Source organism: Littorina saxatilis, linkage group LG12 (genome assembly GCF_037325665.1).
Source record: "Littorina saxatilis isolate snail1 linkage group LG12, US_GU_Lsax_2.0, whole genome shotgun sequence".
Lineage (NCBI taxonomy): Eukaryota > Metazoa > Mollusca > Gastropoda > Littorinimorpha > Littorinidae > Littorina > Littorina saxatilis.
In genome coordinates, this window is record NC_090256.1 from 11,221,999 (window position 1) to 11,249,498 (window position 27,500).

General features: G+C 40.7%; 1 protein-coding gene across 4 annotated transcripts in view; it reads right to left on the reverse strand.

Annotated features, from left to right (window-relative positions):
* Positions 1-2,834: 2,834 nt before the first annotated feature.
* The window catches only part of LOC138981247 (endothelin-converting enzyme homolog), a 102,840-nt gene continuing 78,174 nt past the window's right edge, over positions 2,835-27,500 (reverse strand). For all 4 annotated transcript variants that reach the window (XM_070354084.1, XM_070354086.1, XM_070354085.1 and 1 more), the window contains 16 exons: positions 27,266-27,490; positions 25,166-25,282; positions 23,999-24,085; positions 23,053-23,189; positions 18,780-18,865; positions 16,575-16,693; positions 15,861-15,959; positions 14,751-14,828; positions 14,256-14,362; positions 11,904-12,014; positions 10,828-10,895; positions 7,751-7,875; positions 7,541-7,606; positions 5,896-5,991; positions 4,662-4,738; positions 2,835-4,339 (listed from right to left, as the gene is read on the reverse strand). In XM_070354084.1, the coding sequence (XP_070210185.1) occupies positions 4,240-4,339; positions 4,662-4,738; positions 5,896-5,991; positions 7,541-7,606; positions 7,751-7,875; positions 10,828-10,895; positions 11,904-12,014; positions 14,256-14,362; positions 14,751-14,828; positions 15,861-15,959; positions 16,575-16,693; positions 18,780-18,865; positions 23,053-23,189; positions 23,999-24,085; positions 25,166-25,282; positions 27,266-27,490 (1,698 nt within the window). In that variant the 3' untranslated portion in view covers positions 2,835-4,239. The remainder of the gene's footprint in view (positions 4,340-4,661; positions 4,739-5,895; positions 5,992-7,540; positions 7,607-7,750; positions 7,876-10,827; positions 10,896-11,903; positions 12,015-14,255; positions 14,363-14,750; positions 14,829-15,860; positions 15,960-16,574; positions 16,694-18,779; positions 18,866-23,052; positions 23,190-23,998; positions 24,086-25,165; positions 25,283-27,265; positions 27,491-27,500) is intronic.

Genomic DNA, 27,500 nt, shown 5'->3' on the forward strand with positions numbered 1-27,500 from the left:
CCGGGCAGACTACCCAACCCAGTACAATAGTTACACGCGAAGCATTCCGATCGGCTTTTTGGTCTCTTACAAGGAGTAGCAATATCAGAAAAGATATATCATTGTTTATACACATTTCGGAACTAGAAAACTGAATTGACTTTTTGTTGATCTGCACACGGCTTTTGAATTGTTATGAATCAGCAATCACTCGTATGCCTTAAACGGTGCAAAGGACGCGTGAACATGTCAATTATATGGTGAAGGTTTGTAGTTGCCCGCCCGGAATGAAGTTGAAGTTATAACAGACGACAGCAATTGATTTAGATATTAATTTCTTGCATGGATACTGAGTCATCCGACACAGGCAATTAGCCTTGTGTTAACTCGATCAGACGGAAGTCTAATTGTACAAATAACGGTACTCTTCTTGGATGTTATACATATGACTGTGCTGTTAATATGTAATGGTGATGATATTTTTGTGAGAGGTGACTAGTTATTAGTTTCTTTTTTTCTGATTAATCAGCTAGAAATGCTTCTGTAATTCAAACACGGAGTTAATGACTTCGATTTTTGCTCAACACAGAATCTTAATTCCAACATGCACGCTTCTCAGAATCGATATCCCGTCAAACGTGAATGTTGAGATCATTTTATATAATTATAGTGTATTGATTAACCCTTTTTGCCTACGAGATAATGTGAAATCAATTCTTTTTTACAACCACATCACAACCACACCTGGTGAGTGTTACTGAGGAAGTGGGATAATTGGGGTTTGGAGGAGGCAGGCAGAGGTGTGAGGCTGGGTGGGTTATTTCGGGGTTATAGATTTATTTGTGTCTTTATTTCTTCGTTTATTTCTTCATTTTAATTTATCAATGTATTAATGTATTAATTCATTTATTTCAAGTAATCATTTATCTTCATTTTTCAAATGTTCGTCTTCATCCATCTATTCACTAATCTATTCATTTACTTATTTTTGTCTTTGTATCTTTGTCTTTTCTTGTTTTGTTTAGTTGTCTGTGTTCAGCCAAACCTGTCTCTGTCTGTATCTATGTGTCGGTTAAAACGTTTGCTCAACATTTCAAAATGTTGCATCGACAGCTTGACAAATAATTATGAATCATAGCTGAAACTAGGTTTGCTTAACATCGCTGACGAACAATAAAGAATGACACACCTGTCAACAACCATTTATTGAATTCATCAAACATGAAAACAACGTCGTCTGTGTATTGATTGACCAAAAAGATTTCACGTGCGTTAGATAAACAGAAACGCAGTTACTGTGACTTGTTGAACACTGGCCGTTTCCGTGTGTTTCTCTCTGTCTATCGGCCTTGGTTGTCCGTCCGTATGTCTGTCTGTTTCTTTTATGAATTAACTTATTGTGTTATATTTGTTTTTAAATGTGTTTGTTCGTTTGATCGTGTGTACGCCGGCTGGTCGTACGGTCGCTCGGATTACCTACCTCTCGCTCGCCTAAAGTAGTAAACACGCCAGGGGCCGGTAATATGAACAGCGTATTTTGGACGGTCGAGCAACCACAGTCGACTGACTGTCAAGTCAGTTGACTGCAGTCTGCTGACCGGCCGTGTTTTGACGGGTAATATGTGCAGCGCGGTAGCACTGACAGTCGGCTGACTAGACAGTCAGCCGCTCAGTGGTATTTTTAGAACATTACAACTTCCGATGTAAACATCGGTCCTGTTTTGGCGGTACCGGTATCTAAATTTCGGCGCCGACCCTAAACTTTTTTTTTTCAAACTCAAATTTTTTATTTTTTTTTGGGGTGGTAAAGGACAGGGTGAGAAAATTTGATCATTAAAAATCTGAAAAATGTAAAAAAAATATTGTTTTTAGAAAACGATCCAAATTTACGTTCATCTTATTCTCCATCATTTGCTGATTCCAAAAACATATAAATATGTTATATTTGAATTAAAAACAAGCTCTGAAAATTAAATATAAAAAAATTATTATCAAAATTAAATTATCGGAATCAATTTAAAAACACTTTCATCTTATTCCTTGTCGGTTCCTGATTCTAAAAACATATAGATATGATATGTTTGGATTAAAAACACGCTCAGAAAGTTAAAACAAGTAGAGACACTGCGGTCGATCGACCGAAAAAGGTGCCTGTAAGCCCAACCGCAGTCGGGCGACTGTTTTCAGTTGGACCGGCAGTTGTTCGCGCTCATATTACTGACTTTTGCGGTTCAACGTCGACCCACCGTCAGTTTCACGGTCAGCCGACCGATGACTAGCTACATATTACCGGACCCTGTTCTCTTTCACAGTGTATCTTTGTTTCTTGCTCACTTGAACTCCGTGTTTCTCTGTCCGCCTTTTCTCTCCCACTCTCTCTCTCTCTCTCTTTTAAATCGTTGTTTCTCTCTCTCTCTCTCTTTTCTCTCTCTTCTCTCTATCTCTCTTCTCTCTCTCTGTGACTCCCTCTCTCTCTCCCCCTCCCTCTCTCTCTCTCTCTCTCTCTCTCTCTCTCTCTCTCTCTCTCTCTCTCTCTCTCTCTCTCTCTCTCTCTCTCTCTCTCTCTCTGTTATTGATCCATGTGGTCTTTGTGCATTATACAAACAGTACCGGAACATACAATACAAAGACGATTACCGCAGTATTGATCTGAATGATAATCCCATAACAATCACAGTACACGATGAAGTCAATACCAAGAGGAATAGACGCACAACAATCCCCACAGACTATTACTCGTCATTGACAACAAGATAGATTCAAAGAGAAAAATCCACTGTCGCTCATTCAAAAGGAAATAAAGTAGTAGTAATAATTAGAATAATAACACTTAACAACATATGGTGACAAAACGCTATGGCAAGTGCACAGTAGTATCAATATAAGTGAATAACAATGCATTGGAACATTGGAGATGGAAGACAGAACAAGGGTATCACCATTAAGTGTGGTAGCCGTCAGCTGTTTCTTCGCTGCGTATGCCATGAACTTTAGCCTCACAACTCAATCATGCAGCCCATATCTTTTGAAAAGGAACAACAAATCATGTTTTTTTTTATCAAACTCATTTTTAAACTACATCATATCTACGTATTCCATACTTTATTTTAATTTGGTTAAAGACCAACAATGGCGCGCGACAGATGCAGCTCTAGTTTCTCGTGCTGGAAACGCGAAATGTAGTTCTTTGGCCTTCTACTATAACAAGGCTTGGTTTTCTGGAGACGGATGTTCGGCTTTAAGAATTAAGTTTTCAATTTGATTTGTAGGGTGGAGGTGGGGCGGCGGTTAAGTAGGGGAGTGTGTGCGTTTATGGGAGACACGTGAGAAGAGTATGCACACGTCTTTTTATCTCAATGGTGACTGAAAATTTGTACCAGGACTGACCAGAACATCTTCATGAATAAAATAACTGTGATTTCACAAAACTACTCTTTGATCAAAGCTGTCAGATCTTAAAACTGGAATTTTGTTCATGGCATTTGTTCACAAGAGGTTATGCCAGCACGTGCTAGAACATCTCTACAGGACGACTATTCCAAACATTGTATGGTCAACCACAGTCAAATTCAAGACACAGTGCTTTTCAAATGCTCACAATATTCTGCTCCAAAGCCGAAACACGAAGGTACCAAGTTGGCTCACACATGTATTCGGTCGTCTTTCAAGGAAAATCGTCTGGAACACTGTTTCGCCACGGCAAAAGATTGTGTGCAATCCATAATATGGCATCCGACGAAGGCTCAAGCCAAGAACCAACAGCTCCTGGTGTAAGCTTTCTTGACAGCTATTGAAATGGTGCAACTATGTGTCCGTCAACGTCTACTCCTGATATCTCCGCCAGCCGATGAAATATCCAACAGCAGACAAGTCCGTCCAAAAAAAGCTTTAAACACCCTCTCCCAGTCAATATTGAACATATCCATGGGGCATTATTTTGTTCTGATATATTTACATCCAGAAACTACTGGGCGCCTATGATGCTAGCCTGTTCAAAATGTCCCGGTAGCTGAACAAACATCTCCTCAGAATTCTTCTGGTAGCTTAAGTTGCCATGTAGGTGTTGACAACATTGGACATCTGTTGAAATATCTCAGCAGGACGAATGTTCACGACATCCGCAGCGAAGACGCCGTGGCAAAGTGATATAAGAAGTAGCAGGGATCCGCTCAAGTAAGGCACCAAAGATGGCCGCTCGATTTTTTTTCACTCAGCCTCCCATTTATCCCACAAGCACCCGCGCCGGAAATTGCGTCATCATTACCACACTTCGCATTTTGTCTGTGCGTTCATTGTGGAGTACACGGGGCACTGGAATGCCCAGCTGAATGTCTTTGAATTGGCCAGGACTCCGTTCACTCTGAAGAAGAAAAAAAAAAGTGTTTGACATTTTGCTCATTTTTATTGGATTTGCTGAAAATATATATATAAATATATGACTGTAATTGAGTACTTCTGGCTGTCTGTTTGTTTGTCTTGCTGCATGCTTCTTTTCAGTCGGTTTCTCTGGCTTCTTCTCTCTCTCTCTCTCTCTCTCTCTCTCTCTCTCTCTCTCTCTCTCTCTCTCTCTCTCTCTCTCTCTCTCTCTCTCTCTCTCTCTCTCTCTCTCTCTCTCTCTCTCTCTCTCTCTCTCTCTCTCTCTCTCAAATATAATTCTAATAGATGATTGATGATACACGTACCTGGCGGCGCCCGGACTGTGAGGGTCTGTGAGAAGATGAAGCTTGAGACCCATGTCTGTCCATTTGGAACAGTACATCTGAAAAACAGCATAATTAGGACGTCAGAATCGATACCTAAATGTTAAGGTGCGTGAAGTTTTGGGTTAGGCGGGAGATAGAGAGAGGCAGAAAGCCAGACAAAGAGACCGACAGAAAGGCAAACAGAAGACAGACTGACGGAAACAGACTGACAGAGTGTACCAAGTCCGAATGCTTTACCGTTTACGTACATGACTGTGCTCTAAGATGACTTAAGGGCAGCAACTACCATGAAAATACACCGTTTTTCATTTGACCACAGCATTCTTGAAACACATTTTTTTGTGTTAAAGGTTGGTTTGCATTTGCTGCAATGTATGAACAATAATAGTACATGATAAAATAAAAGATTATTTCTAAATTGACTTTGCAAAAATTATTAAATAAAAAATAAGAAAAGCGATGAATGGACTCATGTTACTTCATGGATGACAGTCTAATTTCAAAACTACTCCCCATATTTGATCTAAAATTGGCTTACAAGGGTATAAGATGTGTATCTTTGATTTGTTCGAACAACTTTTAGATATTGTTTTTCTAAATGTTGACTGTGTGGGTACAAACATGTCTCAAAACATCGAAAATGTGTATCTCTTTAACTGTCCTTCATAGAACTAATCTTTTCGAACTAAAGATCTATTAGTATGTCTTCAATATACATTTCTGCAAAATTCCAAATCATTCTTATGAATAGTTTTGAAATTATCTTGTCATTCATAATGAATTTTATTTTTCATTTACTAATTTTTATTAAGTCAATCTAAACCACATTTTCATTTTGATCATATACTATTATTCTACATACATTAAAGCAAAAGCACACCGAATTGGAACACAAACAGTTCTGTTTTATGAATGTTGTGGTCAAATGACAAGGAAGAGAAAAAAGGTGTATTTAAAGGTAGCCCCTGCCCTTAAACGAAAATGCAAGTGAGTTGACCAGTGAATGTATGTGCAATGATGCAACAGTCTCCGCTGGAGTGGGATAGCTAGCTTGATGGCCAGTGACCCGGAACGAACAAAAGGAAAGCGAGGTCGCTGACTGAATGTGCAACTGTCTGTGCATAGTCGTTTTACTGTAATTTAAATGTCAAAGCTTGGTGCAGCAAGATTTGTCAAGTAGATTTCGCTCAGTGCTGACAAGAAGAGAACTGACCTGGGCATAGCTGAGAAAGAAGACCTGATGGTGCGTCATGTTAAGACTGGGTAGCGGTGCTTCCTCCCCAACCTCCTCAAGCCACTTCATGAAGGCCTGCAAAAAAAACCACGCACACACACACACACACACACACACACACACACACACACACACACACACACACACACACACACACACACACACACACGCACGCACACACGCACGCACACACACACACACACACACACACACACACACACACACACACACACACACACACACACACACACACACACACACGTGTAAATAAACAAATAAAAACGGACCTATACTATACTTTTACAGTTTCTTCGATGTATTATTGGGATTGTGTTCATACGTGTTTATTTGTGTATGTATTTTGTGAGGTTCTTTGAACTATTTCAGTAACTGCATCATATAATTATCCTCATTATTAGCAATACTATTCTTTTTGTTACCCGTGCTATTCTGGAAAGCTGACAGTTAGTTAGCATGGTCAAGGATCACGGTGACTTTAAAACGACCAACATTGTGTGCTTGAATAAAACATAGTTTACCAGCTTTAAAGATATGTTCCTTCTCGCGCTAGGCATCATTTATACCAACATGGGGGGGGGGGGGGGTGATACGAGTATATTTCAAGAACATAGTTGGTACATGAATTTAGCTAACAATACCACTATGCGCCGAAAACAGCCAGTCTGTAAATTGTTGGTATGCGTGTGAAGGGAAGGGTGCACCTAGTCCACTTACATATTGGTCGTAGCTTAGGCACTCCCAAACTGGTTCATGTGCGACGAAAAGTTATCGTTAACATCAACAAACTTCGTTTACGATCGGCTGGCCAGACTGCTGATAACAATCTTTTCCAAGAGTCGAGTGCATTTCTGTTTCTATTATGTTAAGCCTGTCCCTAATAGACGAATTCTTAAAATAACTCCGTCGGATTTGTAACGGTTGTAGGAGAGTGACCTTTTCTTACAAAACTCTGCCAAACACTGGAGGGGCCAATCACAAGCGACGGGAGTATTGGAAACACGTGCTCCCGTCCCCTCGCTGGTGATTGTCCCTTTTCAAGGTTTTACACACAAAAAAGGACCGGCACGGTTGGCCTAGTGGTAAGGCTTCCGCCCCGTGATCGGGAGGTCGTGGGTTCGAACCCCGGCCGGGTCGTACCCAAGACTTTAAAATTGGCAATCTAGTGGCTGCTCCGCCTGGCATCTGGCATTATGGGGTTAGTGCTAGGACTGGTTGGTCCGGTGTCAGAATAATGTGACTGGGTGAGACATGAAGCCTGTGCTGCGACTTCTGTCTTGTGTGTGGCGCACGTTATATGTCAAAGCAGCACCGCCCTGATATGGCCCTTCGTGGTCGGCTGGGCGTAAAGCAAAAAAAAAAAAAAAAAAAAAAAAAAAAAAAAAAAAAAAAAAAAGGTAACTCTTCCACAACTCATACAAACCCGACGGAGTTATTTTAGGAATGTGTCTATTAAGCTCAAACTTTGAGAATTCGTTTTACACAAACAATAACAGACAATGCTTCGTGCAGCGAACGTCGTGAAGTAGACTTTGTGAAGTCGACTTTGCCCAAAGCATATTATGCTTCCAACTCAGCGAGTCATCAAAGACGTAATGTCACTTACATAGTGTGCTGCTCTTAGGCCACCGTTGTCTGCAATGTTTTCATCCAAGGTAAAGTCACCGTCAACCTGAAACGAGTGGAAACAGTACAAATTATGATGCATACTTTATCTGAGAAGTATTGATTACTTATCAAAGCAAACATGCCTAAACTCAGACACAAACACCCACACCCACACACCCACACACACACGAACATAAGAAAGCCATACATCGTTTCCCTTGACCTGGATGTTGTTATATTGGTCCACCATACACTGCGTGGTGATGCCAAAGCTCTCTGTACTGTGAGGGTCCCACCAGTCTTTCAGCCGACCTTCTGCGTCGTACTGCCGACCTGTACAATTACACCCACCAGAACAAGACGGTCAGTGATATTGCACTACACACACACACACACACACACGCACACACACACAATGTCAGTCATCTCTCCCGAAAGCGGCGTATAGCTGCCTGAATGGCGGGGTACAAACAGGCATGCACCTAAACACCCACTCGTGCAAAAACATGAGTGAACGTGGCAGTTTCAGCCCATGAATGAAGACAAAAAAGAAGAAATGCCAGCCATCAAAACGCTGTTTAATATCTTCTCATTCATTTTGAGACATAAAAGCAATCTAGCGAACCAGGTCTTAACTAATTATACAAAAAGTGGCCTGAAAAAGGAGATACACAGAGAATACTAAGGGAAAGTCGCCAATCCCGGAACAGTCGGCCAACTTGGAACACCTCAATATGCGATCAACGGGGAACAGTTCATGAACAATTGTTTTGCAGAAATGTCTAGTGACATTCCTTGATATTATTCCAGCAAAAAAAATGACTACTGCCGCAAAAAACCAAAAAAAATGGTACGATTTCTAAACTTTACTTCCTTCTTCTTCTTATTTCTACCGTCTACAATTCGTATTATTACTCTTTATCTATATACGTTCACGTAAAATGTTGATTGCTGTGATAAACCTTCATAGATTTGCAATAACTTGAACGGAAAAAAAGATTTGAAACGTCACGTGTATCCAACAGAAAAACGCGAAATCCATGCAGGCGCCGTGCGGCAATGATGGAACACATAAGAGAGGCAAACATGGAACAGTGTTCCAGCTTTGCCGCATTCTGTTCCATCTTACCCTCATCAAACAATAAACAGAACACTGCTGTTGTATTCACGTATTCAATTCTCTTTTCGGTTTTGTTGTGTTTTCCTTTCTTTTAATTTTTTTGAATGATTGATTTATTGATTTGTTTGACAGTATTATGAGACCCGAACGGCGGTGGTTACCAGAAGAAATGGGCTGCGCTTTGTCGGCAGTGAAAAACGGAGATATGGGTTTGCGTTGCGCATCAAGTGCATATGGTGTTACTGTCACAACTCTTAAAAGTCATTTAGAAGGAAACAAACAAATTTTCAAAAGAAGAACTATAGTTCACAGGAAGACCTTTTACATTAACACCAGAGATAGAACAAGAACTAATCAATAGCATTCTTGAAGCTGAAATAAATTTGCCAACGTCACCCCCATCGTTGTTTTGTACACTGTACATGGAGATTCTGGTCATTATGATTGCTTGGTGTCAGCAGCAAATGTAAGCTTACCTGCTGCTGATGTCCTGCAACGCACAACCACAAGCTCGTGGAAGAGATCATCACGAAAAAAACAATCTTCTCCTTACAAGCAAAAAGGCGTGCAGGTCAACAGAAAAGAGGAAAGAATGAAGCTACAAAATCTTCTGCTCAGAGAAACAAGTGGGGAATATCTTCTGATCAGAGGGAAAAAAGGAGAACATTCTCGACGATGCGTTCTATCTCGGGGGAAAGCACTTGGTACTGCTTCATGTGTGGCACCAACTCCCCTGAGAACATGATACAGTGCCAGAGGTGCACACAGTGGGCACACGAGGACTGCGCTGACAGCAGCGGACAAAAGGACTTCGACATCTGTACTTAGCAATTTTCGTGTGTCTGCAAAATCAGTTTTTAAATCTGTTCTTAGTTATTTGCTTTGAGACTTTATGCGTAAAGATTTTTACATTTAGTCAATTGGGCACGTAGCCCTTTTATATCTATTTGTCAACAGAAGAGGGGTTCAAATGAAGCTGCGAAATTTCGTGGTACTGCTTCATGTGTGGCACCAACTCCTCTGAGGATATGTTATAGTGCCAGAAGTGCACACAGTAATCACACGATGACTGCGCTGACAGTAGAAGACAAAGGACATTGTCTGCGAAATCGGTTCGTTGCCTATTTTGTCCTTTTTTTGTAAGGTTTTGTTTTTCAGTCCTTTTTAGACCTAGCCCTTATTTATCTTTTTGTTTTACATTTTAGGCTTAAATTGTTATCCGATTTGTTATTTCCTTGGTAAAAGTCAAAATATGATATTGAAAAAAAGACATTTACATAATATGGCTCAATCAAAATGTCATGACGTATTTATTTATCTTGTGTGTGTGGCAATGTGTGCTTGTTTGTGTGTGAATGAGAGTGTGTGGGTGTATATGTGTGTGTGTGTGAGACACAGACAGAGCTAGACAGAGAGTCAGGGTGTGTTTGTATGTGTTCCGAGTTTGACAACACAGTGTTCCACTTTACACACCCATGCGTCCAACCTGGAACAAATGCAGACATTTTTTATTATGATCAGTCTGATGAGTTGCGTGACTTTTATTTTATTTTATGTGGTTCGTTTATTTACTGATAGAGTCTAGTATGTGACAATATAAAGAACGCTTTGCAATATCCATTTTTTTGTCTTTTACGGCTGTCTCTACTTAACTGTTCCAGGTTTAGCGACTTTCCCCTACATGGCTTGCTGTGTCGTACCAGATTTACACGAGGTTTTGTTTTAAATATTCAACTGCGAGCAAAAGCGAACTGTTCACTATTTGAAAAAGCAACGAGTGTAATAAATATATTCCATGATCACAAATGTCCTAAAAGGGGGTGTCTTCATTCAGGTGGTGTTGCTGTTTTCGTTTTAATTTAATGTCGAAAACAGGATCCAACACTTGTATGCTGTCCTCACAGAACAAGATTGTATGCGACAGCAAGTAAAGTATTACATATACCTTTTGAATTACAGTTTTTGCTATTATGTTTTTGGCAACATATGCGAATGTTTTAAATTGGAGGGAACAGTCACTTTGTGTGATCATGGCACTATTATAAATTCTCTATCGCAGTCACTGGTTTCATTGTGAACATGCAGTTTCACAGACGGTCATTAATTTACCTGTCTTTTTCAGTCACATAATGTCATTCTGAACAGCTTCTCCGTAGGTTTCTTACCTTGAAAATCAAAGGCATGCGTGATTTCATGACCAATGACAGACCCCATGGCACCGAAGTTGACAGCCCTGCAAACGCAACACAAACAAAAGTCACACTGGATGAAAGGGTGTTTGGAGGTGTGGTGAATATATTCAATACAGGCCATAATCCGTATACTTTGACGTACTTAATACTGTCCGTGAAGGAAATTCGGGGTGTTATATCCCATTTTTTCTGGGGATTCTTTTTCCCTGTACGCGTCTATTCCTGTTTTCCAAGACCTACGACTTTTGCTGTGAGTTTGGGGTATCTATCGTAGTGATTGGATACCTGGAAGAGTCTGTACAAAGTTAAATCTTGAAAATTAGTTCTTCGCCAAGACTCGAGTTCGAACTTACGCAAATAGCGAAGAACTGGTTGTAAAGCCAGTTCGCTATCGAATGAGCTACGTCCCCCCCCCCCCCCCCCCCCCCCAACATTCTGTACAACTAATTTGCCCAAATAAAACAGACGAAAGAGTGTCTTTGATCTTGGATTGACAGATGGGTGGATGGACTGTTTATTTATTCAAAGGAATATCAGCATTGTTTTAAAGTATAAGGAATTGTATGTTAACAAATAAAATATAATAATAAAGCGCCTTTGCACATGAAACATCGGGATCTATCTAGGTCGTCCACAATATTCATTGTCAAGTTTTACACAGGGAGGGAGGTAACTCAGATAGTCCAACCAAACCGACAGAACGCATTTAGCTACTCTCCCTTGTTTCTGTGCATACTGACGGAGAAAGCCACAATGACGAAAACAAAGACACACGCACGCACGCACGCACACACACACACACACACACACACACACACACACACACACACACATACTCACACACACACACACACACACACACACACACACACACACACACACACACACATCAAGAACAAAAGAAAGACAGAAGGTAAGAAAGAAAGACAGACAGACAGGCAGACATTAGACAGCCAGACAGACAGACAGGAACAAATCAATGGATTGTTAGAAAGTAGAAGTCTACCGAGTGGAACAATACATGGAGATCAGTTACATAAGAAACTCACTTGGGACCGTTTGGAATGTAGTAAGGGAGATGAAACATGGCGATGGGAAAGATGACATCATTACGGATGGGAGAGTAAACGGCGTTTACGGTCACTGGAGGCCGTATCCAGCTGAAAACATCAGAGCTAAAGCATTCACATCAATATCTAAAACAACATTTTAACAAAAATAACCTTTCCAATCATTCCTCGCCCCGCTCCATTGAACTTGAGGCGGAATAGGATTCGTTCGAGTCGAAATAACAAAGAATGTTCAATAGTTTCAAATCGTCAATCCATAAATTGAGAATGAAAGTCACGTGTTTATGTCATTGCGTGTTAGTGTCTGAAGTGCCAGGAGTCTGGTTCCGCTTAACTCTCTTACTCTTGTTGCATGACACATTTTTACATTTAGTCAAGTTTTGACTAAATGTTTTAACATAGAGGGGGAATCGAGACGAGGGTCGTGGTTTATGTGTGTGTGTGTGTGTGTGTGTGTGTGTGTGTGTGTGTGTGTGTGCGTGTGTGTGTGTGTGTGTGTGTGTGTGTGTGCGTGTGCGTGTGTGTGTGTGTGTGCGTGTGTGTGTGTGTGTGTGTCTGTGCGCGTGTGTGTGTAGAGCGATTCAGACCAAACTACTAAACCGATCTTTATGAAATTTGACATGAGAGTTCCTGGTAATGATATCCCCGGACGTTGTTTTCGATGAAGGCCGGACTTCGGTATTGCATTTCAGCTTTGTGGCTTACACATTAATAAATGACTTTGGTCATTAAAAATCTGAAAATTGTAATAATTTTTTTTATATAAACCGATCCAAATTTACGTTCATCTTATTCTACATCATTTTCTGATTCCAAAAACATATACATATGTTATATTTGGATTAAAAACAAGCTCTGAAAAAAACACTATAAAAATGATGATCAAAATTAAATTTCCGAAATCGATTTAAAAACAATTTCATCTTATTCCTTGTCGGTTCCTGATTCCAAAAACATATATATATGATATGTTTGGATTAAAAACACGCTCAGAAAGTTAAATCGAAGAGAGGTACAGAAAAGCGTGCTGTGCAGCACAGCGAAACCACTACAGCGCTGAACAGGCTCGTCAGTTTCACTCCGTTATGCACAAGCGGCGGACTACGGTCATTGTGAAAAAATGCAGTGCGTTCAGTTTCATTCTGTGAGTTCTACAGCTTGACTAAATGTAGTAATTTCGCCTTACGCGACTTGTTTGTTAGTGCTTACGTTCCTTCGTTTCTTAAGATCTGTCCAGTTTCAAACAAAATTATTGAAGAAATAATTGAAGAACACACCTTGTAGAAATACATTTCCCCTATGCACTTGCCGTCTTTGCAAATCAGTTGAAATGAAAAGTCGATTCTTACTCCTTCTTTTAAGATATTTTCACATATTTCCAATCTTCATTTGTCACCGAAATGTCTCAGTAGTGTACCAACACTTTGCAAGCTATCTTGTCAGCGGCTGCGTGTATGGCTCTTATACGGAAAATAGAGAACGGGTAGAGGTTCTACATTAAAAACAAAGATTGTAGAAAGAAGGTATTGTTTGTAACAAGCTGCAACAACCAATCCATCCAACCATTTACCCACAATGATTTTACTCACATTCCTGTATTTATAAAATATGTGCAAATCAAACATTCAAACCTATAAACAAAAACCTGGTAGATTCGGCCTCAATTTTGTTCGAAACTGTTCGTGTTTGTTGAAGAAAAGAAAAGAAAATATGTATCGATCGGACATTTGTCCAAAAGAGTTTGTGTTTGTTTGTGTGTTTGTTTCTTTTGACTTTTGTTGGTATAATTGTGCATATGTGTTTTGCTCTCGTGTTTTGTCATTTTATTTCAAATTTCCCTGTCTGGACTAGTTACAATTGTAACAGGGTGCAGACAATTATCTTAACTAAAGTGCAAACAGTGGAACAGGGTCGGTTCTGTAAATAGAAGCAGAACAACCAGCGTTTAAATTAACCCACCCTAGTGTCCAATCGAGATGTATGATTTTACAGTCAACTATCTCAACTAACACGCACGATGAGTTAACACACTTTAGCACCTCTTTTCTCTTTTTTGTGTCGTGTGAAAAACTCAATGGGATTCTTAGAAGAGCAATCGAAGTTAACAAACTGTTCAACTCTTTGAGACTTTTTCTGTAACTGCATGAAACCCATTATCCTGACATTTCAAAGATTATCCGTATTTGTAAAACGCAAAGCTATTTCTGATTCTACCGATTGTTCTCTTTCTTTCCTTTGAATGTTATTTTACCCGTGTCATCCAGTTACTTTTTTTTCAGGCAGTAAAGACTAATTGCCAAACTCACAGTCTGAGGTAGTCTATCGACTTACCTTTTCTGTCTGTCTGGTATCGACATAAGCTCAATATTGGCTCTCTGGCGGTCGAATGTTCGCCAGTTTAATATATTATCAAACCAGTTGTCTGGGCTGACAGTAAACTGTAAAAATAGATGCAACATATAGATATAACTGATATATAACAAATTCAAAGAAAGAGGACAGGTGAAAAAAGTGTGGTAAAGAGAAACTGACAGATAGGCATACAGATAGGCTCTAGACAGATACAGCAATCCGGTACACAGAGAGAGAGAGAGAGAGAGAGAGAGAGAGAGAGAGAGAGAGAGAGAGAGAGAGAGAGAGAGAGAGAGAGAGAGAGAGAGAGAGAGAGAGAGAGAGAGAGAGAGAGAGAGAGAGCAAGACACACACACACACACACACACACACACACACACACACACACACAAACACACACACACACACACTCGTTTTCGACCAAAGATGTCCAACTTATCAGCGGATTAATTATTTTCTTCTCAGGCAACGTACCTTTTGGTAAAAGTTGTCGAGGAAAGAAGTGTTCATTATGTAACCTGGGTAGCTGATTTTGTTGATGATGCTGTCGACCTGCAACCAAAGACAAAGACGTAGGAAAGCTCTGCTGTCTGTCTGTCGGTCGGTCTGTCTGTTTATAACAATTCAAATACACTGAATAAAGAGATGTCTTTAGCAGTCAGCTGGGTGTAAGACAGACATTTACTCGGTAAGACACATATAGTCAGTCAGACTGACAGACTGACACAGGTAGACACACAGACAGACAAATACATACATTCACTTAAAACACACACACACACACACACACACACTATGACACAAACATACACACATACACACACATGTAAATGTAGAGCAGATGTAACCGTGTGCCGAAACACTACGATCACCTCGGGAAGCGAAGTGCAATCAAACAGGATTGAAAATGTTAGGGCTAATTTCTTAGCCCTATTAAAACTGTTATGCAAACCCGAAGGTTTCCATGAACATACAGACAATCGGAAACCACCAGACCCTATCACAAACAGAATTCTACAATACACCGGTGTTGACTTTAAAGGCCAACAACTCGGGTGCAGAGTCTGCTGTGAAAGGAGCGGTAGCCTCCCCTGTCACAATCGCCCCCCGTTTGAAATGAACTTCGTCCCGAAGTTCCGAACCGGGTGACCACTGTCCATCCCAAGTTCGCAGAATTGGAACAGCACGAAAATGTTAAGTCGTCATATTATGCCATTACCTGAACATATCATGCCGAGTCCCATCCCTGCTCGCAAGCGCCAGATGTAACCGAGTGCCGAAACACTACGATCACCTCGGGAAGCGAAGTGCAATCAAACAGGTTTGAAAATATTAGGGCTAATTTCTTAGCCCTATAAAAACTGTTATGCAAACCCGAAGGTTTCCATGAACATACAGACAATTGGAAACCACTCCACCCTATCACACAGAAAAAAAGATATACAGGCGAGGAGGGAGACAGATAGACAAACACATGGAGAGACAGGCAGACACTGACGAGTATACAAATAGACATACATGCACTGAGACAAATAAGCATAACAATCACACTCCAGAGCATCACAATTATATAACCACTATTACCTTTTCCTCGGCTTTTAATCTTGTTTTGGTGTCTATCCAAAATTTTCGGAGTATGAATTCTTTGAATGCCGCCCGTACGTAGGATATGAGTCTTTGAATCTGGAACAGAAAACACACATGCACTATGTCCATCGTCGTATGTGTACAATTGTCTTTGCTATCGTCTTTCTCACTGTCATCGTTGATAGGTCATACATGATCAAACAGCATTTGTCAGTTTCGCTGATAACCACATCACCACCACCCCTCCCCCACCACCACCCCACAAACCTCGCTTCTACTGCTCATTGTCATTATATAAGCAGGCACCGTGTTGAAACTTACAGTGTGCGCCGTGAATGCGTCGAACACTTTGTTTTTAACCTTATTTTCTCCTTTTTTTCTACAGTGAAATAAGTGTCAAGATGCAAAATAACTCAAAGTGCTAGATGCTACCGACAAAAAAAACATTCATGCGATAAACATGTCATTTCTTGCTCTCATGAGCAGTCACCATTGTTCTGCTGCATTCATGCAAGGACGTACAGGACCTCCGACCATGAAGTTCGAACTTATCTTCTGTACACAGCCCTGACCCTTGATTTGTCTTCTTCAATTCACACAGAACAGTACCTCCCCAAAACTACCCCTTATGCTAACCTTGGATGTGACCTTGATACATTTTTTTCAAACGACCTTGACCGATATCATTGATCCAACACTGACGGAACTGACCTCATCGACGTTGCCCTCTTGGCCAGTGCCGCGAACAAAGATGGCGCCGGTGGCAAAGCCCAGAGCCTTGTTTGTGTAGAACGTACATCTTTTCCATGGCTCCTGCATGGAGTCCGCCTCTGCAACAGCGAAACAAAACTATGCCATGGAATTATCTGAGGCAACTCTTAACATACCTGGTTCTTGCATCTAGTCTCTGAAAAAAAAGGTGTGGACAGATCGACCAGCATGTTGACATACACTTATGCAAACAAACAAACGTACACATGTGCGCGCAATCCCTCCTACACACACACACACACACACACACACACACACACACACAAAGCGTGCACACACACACACACACACAAACACTCACACACACCGCTCCCATACCGCTCTCACCTCAACGCTCATCCCCATTCTTATACTAATCACAATAATACCCTCAACACCTGCTCTTACATATTTACCATTCCTGTCAAACCTCTATCGACCAGTAACTCAAATTAGACGAGACAGCAAACTGTCTGACATTACTGGCGGCGGTTACAGCACTGACTGAATTAGCACGGCAATGCACAGCTCGAGCACAAGGAAGGTCTGGCACTCCGAGACACGACAGGAAATGCAAAAACTGACACCTGCCAATAATCCATTTCCGCTTCATAGGCCTCACGGGACCCAGACGATTTCCGGTCCTTTTGGGGTCAGTTGTTAAGAATGTCAGTGAGAGAGCGCCACAGGGTGGTTGTCATTCATTATTATGAAAATGCTTTCTACAGCTCTATAAGTCACAAACATGTTGTTACAAGTACCATAATTATTTGCATTCTTCTTGTTGACGTTTTTACCAGAATTGTCTGCTTGCTTTTACTGCTGCCACATTTTGAAACTGATCAAGCAACGCCTTCAACTAAGTCATCATGTTCGTATTCCCCTTATCATTTGTCTGTTCGTTCGCTTCAAAGATCAACAGGTCGAAGTACTTTGTTTGTATTGCACTGTCGTTTATCAAACGTTCGATACATATTCTTTTTTTTTTGTTTAAAGGTTTATTCATGTCTGCTTGTTGTTTTTCTTGAATTAGAAAATAGTTAACATGAACAGCCTGCAATAAATGAAACTGTCTCCTGATGTAGCAGCATTTTGGGGGTTTGTACTCGCGAAACATCTTTGTTGGGGGGCTAATTGTACGCTACTGCTGGACAAGTTCGCTGTCCAGAGTGACCATAAATATGTATTGTGTGTGGGAGAATGAGAATAATGAACATCTGCCTGTACCCAGCGCTATCTCCGACCCTTCGGCTTTCAATTATTCCTATTTCCTCTCCCTCTGTATCTCGTCTCTTCATTCTTTTGTTATGCTAGGTCTATTGTGTGGTGCGTCTTGTGGACAATACGTGGGAAAATATGTCTAACAACAACAACAACAACACCAACACCAACAACAACAACAGGATATGCCTAATTCAATAGTACTTGTAAACAGGTCGATTCTCGTTTTAGCCCCGGATGATGCCGTTGTGAAGCTGAATGAATCTGAAATGTGTTACTTTTCTTTCAGTATGTGACGTCTCATCTACGGGGGCTATACCGGGTGATAGTCCGTTACCTCACACACTGGGGCAATACCGGGTGATAGTCCGTTACCTCACACACTGGGGGCTATACCGGGTGATAGTCCGTTACCTCACACACTGGGGGCTATACCGGGTGATAGTCCGTTACCTCACACACTGGGGGCTATACCGGGTGATAGTCCGTTACCTCACACACTCTATCCAAAATCCAGACAAATGCAGAGACTGTCTTTGTTTCTGGATCAAACTTCGACGCGAAAGCAAATGAACACTCCACTTATAGACAACATTACGAAAAAGCTATGCAGAACCCGTTTCCTGGCACACGAGAGAGTAAGAAGCATTGACACGAACAAGCAATGTATGTCCCAGGTGGCTCTAAATATGGTGGACAATCGGAAGTGAGTGCTATGGTTAACCAGTGTGTAAGCACGTGAGAGAATAAGAAACATTGAAACTGAACAAGCAACTTCCTGTCCTACGAGATTCTAAATATGGTGGACAATCATAAGTGAAAGCTATGGATAACCAGTCTGTAAGCGCTAAAGCATGTGAGAGAATAAGAAACATCGACACAAACAAGCGACTTTTCTGCTCAATGATTACTGTTCGTGTTTGGGTAACGAGCAGCGATACTCACCAAGTTCTTCCATGTCAAACAGGGCTGGGTCAAAGTACTGTTTGAAGGAGCGTACCAGAGTTACAACCATGTAGTCTCGCAATACACTGAAACAATAAGAGACACAATGTTTACTATATCAGTGTAAAATGTCCCCACATGCAGGCATAACTGGTTGGCGTAGTTAATATGAAGCGGCCCCCCTCCCCCTTCCATATCTCTCTCTCTCTCTCTCTCTCTCTCTCTCTCTCTCTCTCTCTCTCTCTCTCTCTCAAGTTTCTCTCGCTATCTCTATCTCTCTCTCTCTCTCTCTCGCTCTGTGTCTCTGTCTCTGTGTGGCTCTGTCCGTCTCTCCCTCTCTCTCTCTCTCTCTCTCTCTCTCTCTCTCTCTCTCTCTCTCTCTCTCTCTCTCTCTCTCTGCCTTGGCTGCATGTGTCCCCCCCCCCCCCCCTATTTCTTTCACATGCCCGGATTTGGTATTCTGCTCTCTTTCTAATTTAGCTTCTTTGCCATTCAGGTCCCCTCGACATTGTAGACTTTGTGCTTTTTACATTTAGTCAAGTTTTGACTAAATATTTTAACATCGAGGGGGAATCGAAACGAGGGTCGTGGTGTATGTGCGTGTGTGCGTGTGTGCGTGTGTGTGTGTAGAGCGATTCAGACTAAACTACTGGACCGATCTTTATGAAATTTGACATGAGAGTTTCTGGGTATGAAATCCCCGAACGTTTTTTTCATTTTTTTGATAAATGTCTTTGATGACGTCATATCCGGCTTTTCGTGAAAGTTGAGGCGGCACTGTCACGCCCTCATTTTTCAACTAAATTGGTTGAAATTTTGGTCAAGTAATCTTCGACAAAGCCCGGACTTCGGTATTGCATTTCAGCTTGGTGGCTCAAAAATTAATTAATGACTTTGGTCATTAAAAATCTGAAAATTGTAAAAAAAAATAAAAATTTATAAAACGATCCAAATTTACGTTTATCTTATTTTCCATCATTTGCTGATTCCAAAAACATATAAATATGTTATATTCGGATTAAAAACAAGCTCTGAAAATTAAATATATAAAAATTATTATCAAAATTAAATTGTCGAAATCAATTTAAAAACACTTTCATCTTATTCCTTGTCGGTTCCTGATTCCAAAAACATATAGATATATGTTTGGATTAAAAACACGCTCAGAAAGTTAAAACAAAGAGAGGTACAGAAAAGCGTGCTATCCTTCTTAGCGCAACTACTACCCCGCTCTTCTTGTCAATTTCACTGCCTTTGCCATGAGCGGTGGACTGACGATGCTACGAGTATACGGTCTTGCTGAAAAATGGCATTGCGTTCAGTTTCATTCTGTGAGTTCGACAGCTACTTGACTAAATATTGTATTTTCGCCTTTCGCGACTTGTTATATTTAGTCAAGTTTTGACTAAATATTTTAACGTAGAGGGGGGAATCGAGACGAGGGTCGTGGTGTATGTGTGTGTGTGTGTGTGTGTGTGTCTGTCTGTCTGTCTGTGTGTGTGTGTAGAGCGATTCAGACCAAACTACTGGACCGATCTTTATGAAATTTTACATGAGAGTTCCTGGGATTGATATCCCCGAACGTTTTTTTCATTTTTTTGATAAATGTCTTTGATGACGTCATATCCGGCTTTTCGTGAAAGTTGAGGCGGCACTGTCACGCCCTCATTTTTCAACCAAATTGGTTGAAATTTTGGTCAAGTAATCTTCGACGAAGCCCGGACTTCGGTATTGCATTTCAGCTTGGTGGCTTAAAAATTAATTTATGACTTTGGTCATTAAAAATCGGAAAATTGTAAAAAAAAATAAAAATTTATAAAACGATCCAAATTTACGTTTATCTTATTCTCCATCATTTGCTGATTCCAAAAACATATAAATATGTTATATTTGGATTAAAAACAAGCTCTGAAAATTAAAAATATAAAAATTAGTATCAAATTTAAATTTTCAAAATCAATTTAAAAACACTTTCATCTTATTCCTTGTCGGTTACTGATTCCAAAAACATATAGATATGATATGTTTGGATTAAAAACACGCTCAGAAAGTTAAAACAAAGAGAGGTACAGAAAAGCGTGCTATCCTTCTTAGCGCAACTACTACCCCGCTCTTCTTGTCAATTTCACTGCCTTTGCCATGAGCGGTGGACTGACGATGCTACGAGTATACGGTCTTGCTGAAAAATGGCATTGCGTTCAGTTTCATTCTGTGAGTTCGACAGCTACTTGACTAAATATTGTATATTCGCCTTACGCGACTTGTTACATTTAGTCAAGTTTTGACTAAATGTTTTAACGTAGAGGGGGGAATCGAGACGAGAGTCGTGCTGTATGTGTGTGTGTGTGTGTGTGTGTGTGTGTGTGTGTGTGTGTGTGTGTGTGTGTGTGTGTGTGTGTGTGTGTGTGTGTGTGTGTGTGTATATGTGTGTGTGTGTGTGTGTGTGTGTAGAGCGATTTAGAGAACACTACAGGACCGATCTTCATGAAACTTGACATGAGAGATCCTGAGTATGGTATCTCTAGACGTTTTTTTTTCATTTTTTTGATAAATGTCTTTGATGACGTCATATCCGGCTTTTCGTGAAAGTTGAGGCGGCACTGTCACGCTCTCATTTTTCAACCAAATTGGTTGACATTTTGGTCAAGTAATCTTCGACGAAGCCCGGACTTTGGTATTGCATTTCAGCTTGGAGGCTTAAAATTTAATTAATGAGTTTGCTCATTAAAGTTGTCATTGAAATCGATTTGTTGCAAACAGATTTAAAAGTGATTGCATACATCGAGGAAATTGTTCCATTAAACTATGAAAACAAGTTTGTGGAGATTAAGAGAATTTTCAACTCGTGGTCCAGAAGGAATTTAACCCCTTTCGGAAAAATAACAGTCATTAAGACTTTGGCATTGTCCAAACTTACCTACCTATTTATGAATTTGCCGGACCCAGATGAGGATTTTCTAGCTAATCTACAGAAACTACTGTTTAATTTTGTTGGGGACGGGAAAATTGACAAAATCAAAAGAACATCTATGTATCAGGCATACGAAGAGGGGGGACTTAAAATGGTTAATGTGAGAGTTTTTCTATCGTCATTGAAGATAACCTGGCTAATGAAAGTTTTATATGATGATGGAAAAATTACACAAATTCTCTATGCATTATGTCCTGCTGTCCGAGTTGTGAAACAACGTGGGGGCGAGTTTGCAAATGTACTGATGCAAAGAATTGTTAATCCTTTTTGGGTTGATGTTTTTAAACATTATAAAAAAGTGTGTAACAAATGTATTCCATCTTCTTTTCATGACTTTGTATCTGAATGTCTTTTTTATAATATCAATATATGCAGAGACAAGAAGGTGTTGTTTCTTAGAAGCTGGGCACAATGTGGTATTGTTTCTGTTGGTCACTTGCTGAAGGAAGATGGATTTTTGACCTATGATGAATTTAGCACAAAATACCCAAATGTGACTGTTAATTTTTTTTTTTATATCAAGGAATAGTACGGGCTGTTAAGAAGTATCAATGTAAGCTAGAAATTGACTTTTGTGATAACTTTTTGGTAAGTGACCCATGTATTTGGCAGTGCTTGGCCAGTGGTGGTTCTAAACATGTCTATGGATATTTGATTAAGAGTACTGATCCTCTGAAATGTATTGAAAAGTGGTCAGCTGCACTGAACTGTATGTAGATGTCAATAAGGTTTTTCTAAAAATTAAAAGAACAACTGAGGAAAAAAAAGAAAAAACAAAAAAAAAAAAAAAAAGTGATTGCATCGTATTCTTTATCACATTCTCAATCTAAAAATATATACATATGTGATGTTTACTCTTAAAATGTGATCACAATTAACGAAAATAGATTAATAAGTCTTCCGAATAAAATTTAAGAAATCGATCCAAAAATGATTTCATCTTATTCTTTATCATTTCCTGATTCCAAAAACATATAGATATGATAGGTTGTGTTCAAAACAAGCTCAGAAAGTTAATAAGAATACAGAAAAGCGCGCTTTCCTGCTTAGCACAATACGCCACCGCACTAATCTGGCGTGTCAATATCACTGCGTTTTGCACGTAGAAGGTGAGCGATTTCCTTCACGATTGACGAAGCTGTACTGTCTTGGTGAAAAAAATACAGCGCGTTCGGTTTCATTCCATGAGTTCGACAGCTTGACTAAATGTAGTAATTTCGCCGTACGCGACTTGTTATTCTTCCTTTCTCATCTTGTGCATCTTGGCTAGGGACAGTATAACTCACTCAACTAAAAACTCACTTTTTCTCGTCGGGTGAATTCTGGGCGGCGCTGATCAAAGCGGTGAGGTTGGCGAGATACCCCGGGTGGAACACTACCACCTCATCCTCAGGATTGACATTCAGTCCCAAGACTGCGAAATATTGGGTCCAGCTGAACTGAAACAGCAAATAGACAATCGTTCGAAATCAACCGATCCACAACATTGAAAGGCTTGAAAACTGAAAATAAAAGGCAAAGCATGTTGACATATTCGGTACATCTGAATGGGCGGTTCTGGTGAGGTTATGCCCCTTCTTTCTTTCGGCTGGTAACAGGCGGAACCTCGCGGCAAGATCACACGAGAAAGGAAAAAAACGTGCATTGGTCCTAAAAAGCATTTCGCTTTGGTAACAGTTCGTGTGTAAGTCGTGCATTTTATACGGTAACAAGACAATGGTAACAGGCAGAACCTCGCGGCAAGATCACAGGAGTTGTCTCGCGTTATCACCCCAGAAGCGCTCATTGACACCACAGGGAAACAATCGTTAAAATAACAAGAGATACAGGGCAGACAGACAGACACACGCGGATGCAAGCACGCACGAACGAACGAACGAACGAACGCAAGCAAACACACACACACACACACACACACACACACACACACACACACACACACACACACACACACACACACACACACACACACAACACACACAACACACACAACACACACACAAACACATACAAACTGACAGGTACGTAAATCAATTCGAAACAATAATCAGAGAGATCCTCCATCACCACAATTACATAAATCATCACATTAATCTTGCTATTGTATCCCGAAAACTGTTTTTCCTTGTATTCTTGGATCTCCATGATAAAAAGAAAGAAGAAGCACAATGATTTCTGCACGCTATGTGCCAGTGACACAATGTGTCCATGTGAGTATTCATGAAAATGTATCATTTCGCATTCTTACCATGCTAAAGTTTGCTTCAAGTTCGCCCACAGTCAGAACGTTGTAGAGAGAGAACCGGTCGTGAATGTGCGCCTTACCCTCTGTAGCCTGCACACAGAGAACATTGCCTTGCACATAGAATACATGTTGTATATATGTATCATCCTCCCCGTGAAAAAAGCATCTCGTGCGCCGTCAAATATCTGTTAGGGCTTTTGCATGAGATACGACGTTGCTAAGATCTTTATTTTCCTCTGCAAGTCTTCCAAAATGGCAATAACAATTTCAGCAACTTCCGGAAGTTTAAGGCCAAAATGGTCATTACCTTAATTCCCCCACCGAGGGAAACGTTTACGGCGAATAGACGAATTCCTTAAAAACAAAACTCTGTCGTAATTGTAAAATAATATTTTAATAACATTGTCCATTATTGGTATTAATTTGTCCATGATATAAGTGAAAAGGTTTAAAGGCAAAAGAAGTAAATTTAAGTTTTAATTTTTTGTTTTCAACCCGTTATCTAGGCTGTTGATTTAAAAATGTAAGAATTTGATTGATAAAAGAAAAAAAGACCTTTGAAGAAGGATGCTCCCCGCCTGTAAAAAAAAAATAAATAAAAATAAAATAAAAATAAGAAGGGTAGTAGCAACCTGCATGCAACCGAGATCAAAGAAAAACAAAACTCTATCAGGTTTGCATGGGTTGAGAAAGAGTAGATACTCTTGGGTTTTTGTGAGTCAAATGTGACCCTCCACCACGAAATGAGTCGCATGTCACCGCGCGTGGTTCTGCGCTAGGGTTAATAATAGTCCGGGGAGTGTCTGGTAACAGTGTGAGGGTCACCTTAGTCACAGGCTTATAACTCAAACAGTTGTCGCTCTTTTCTAAAACGGTCTTCACCACTGGATAGAGCATAACACTCTTTAGGAAAATGTACAAATATGAAAATCATGCATAGCTGACATGCGACTCATTCCGTTGTGGAGGGTCACAAATGTCCTACACTTGCTTCTTTCCCGCGTGTTGCAGACACACTACTCGCTAGGGACTGGCCTACAATGTGACGTAGGAAAGTTTGACTCATTAAAAAACAGAGAGTAAATGTTTGAAGTTTCACCGACTGCCGACGCATAAAGACATCCCAGTTGAAATGTGAAAAGGTTTAGAACAAAGAAAGAGAAGACTTACAGCAGCGATTTTGTGCTCCAAGTCAGCCATAAGTCGGGCACGTTGTCTTGCTGCAGTACTGTTGAAACCAAGAGCTTGCATGATGTAAACTGTCTCCTCCACGAACAGCTTTTTGACCTGCAAGTATCATGAGCATCAACATTACATTACCACCATTGTCATTGGCTTTGTCGTCGTCGCTGTCGTCGTCCTCCTCCTCCTCCTGTTACTCCTCCTTCTCCTCTTCCCCCTCCTCCTCCTCCCCTTCCTCCCCCTCCTCCAGTTTCTCCTTCACCAAGCGGAAGGTTCTTCTTTTGCCATATACAAATGTGGACGGGTGTGTGGGAATTTACACGACATTCTTCACAAGATTGAAGATGTCTACTGAAAACATTAGATATAGCTTTTAACACTTGAAGAAACGGAAGTTTTTGTGTGTGCTTTTTTAGGGATGGGAACAGGACAATCAATATAATCGCTTTGTGTTGAATCCTAAGAATTCTACCTGAAGTCTGATATTACTTGGGCGAAGTCGCCTTCGCAAAGTCTCCTTCACACCCTGTGTCTGACGTGTTCGAAACACCTCCGTGTGGAGGGGTTTTGCAGCCAGCGCAGTCAAGATAAAGAGGGAACAAAATTCGGCTCGCGCGGCAGCAAGCAGGATACGAATACGAATACGAATACTTTATTATCTCATACAGAGAAATTTCAGTGTGGTGCACATTAAAAGACAAAACAAATAATAAGACAACAGATAAAAATACCATACGAAGCATACTACACTCGCGCACGCATATGTACACTAACAGGAATAGTAACATAATTCCAAATAGGTTAATTGCCGTCAGCTTTAGCTAAAAGTTTAACGCTAAAAACTATCATTATCACAGGAGTAGATATGTCATTGAACAATATTTATCACAGGACTAGTCATTCGAGGGTTATCACACTCAGCATAAGGGTGCACATCAAAGAGTGTAAAAAATATTCATCACAGAAATCAGTGCATATGTTCACCGGCACACATACTAGTTTTAATTAACTTAGGTATTTAAAAAGCCAATTGACTTTGGAATAAAACTGTTCTTAGTTCTGAGCGTGCGGAATCTGGGAGTGCGGAGGCGACGTCCTGAGGGCAGGACCTCAAAGTGGTGAGCGAGCACATGACTACTATCCTGGATGATGCAGCAGGCCTTTCGCACCACACGTGGATGTCTCTGGACTGTTCACGCAAAGCTCGCTGCACGAATCTTTGGCACTGAATGTTCGGTAAAACGACTTATCGAGTTCTTCTTCGGGCTCCATTAAAGAAAGCCTAAAGCTGAAGCACTCAGAGGCAAAAACGATCAACTGTTTACTAAGTAACAAGATTGACAGTGTTTGTTTTTAGCAGAGTTCATATTCCCAGTGTGCGGAAAGACGGGCATAGTGTGGCAGCAGCAGTGAACTGTAAAGCCAGAAGGAACAAGAAATTCCTCCGAGGTAGGAAAAACACCCCCGTCAAAGGGAAATAACCTTCTCAGTTGGTGGCAGTGACTGAGTGAGAATGGTTATTTCCCTTTGACCATTAAGATGTCCCTCTAGAAGTCCTTGTATAATTTTAATCCACCAATACCTCCCTAACCGTGCGTTTGACTGGTCCCAATTTTTGTAAGGACCGTCTCAGGAATGTATAGAACCTGTTCACCAAGTTTGGTGACGATCGGTCCGTTCATTCTTGAGATCTATATGCGAACACAAACACACAAACAAACAAACAAACAAACAAACACATCGACCGAAACCTATACACACCCCTATACCGGGGGTGTAATAATAAGAAACCAATCTACGTGTCTATTCTAGTGGTGTCTTTTCGTCAGTATTTTTCTCGTCTTTTTCTTGTCCTTTAAGCCTGTCCTTAATTCGGCGAAGTCGACTACGCGAAGTATGCTTCGCGAAGCTGGCCGCACAGAGCTTTAGCACTAAGTTTTCGGTAAAAAGACTTCGCCAAGTCTTCGCGAAGTCGACTTCGGGCTTAATGAAGGACCGCCTTTAGTTATATCTTGATTTCTCTTCTTTTACTCTTGTTTTAGTCATGCTTTAAACCTTTCAAATCAAACTTGTAAATGTCACACTCACTCTATCCACGACTTTGGCAGGATCTTCAGTAGTGGTAGTTGTAGGGGTGGTGGAGGGGGTTGTCGGCATCGTCATTCCAGTGATCTGTTCACTGTCACTGTTGTTGTTGTTGTTGGCGGTCGTTGTGCCAGGTCTTGGTGTAGGTTTTGGTGTGGACGGTGGCGGTGACGGTACATTCAATGGAGGATACATGTCCGTGGGTACCACTGTTTCGCCTAGGTCGATCTGAAATGGA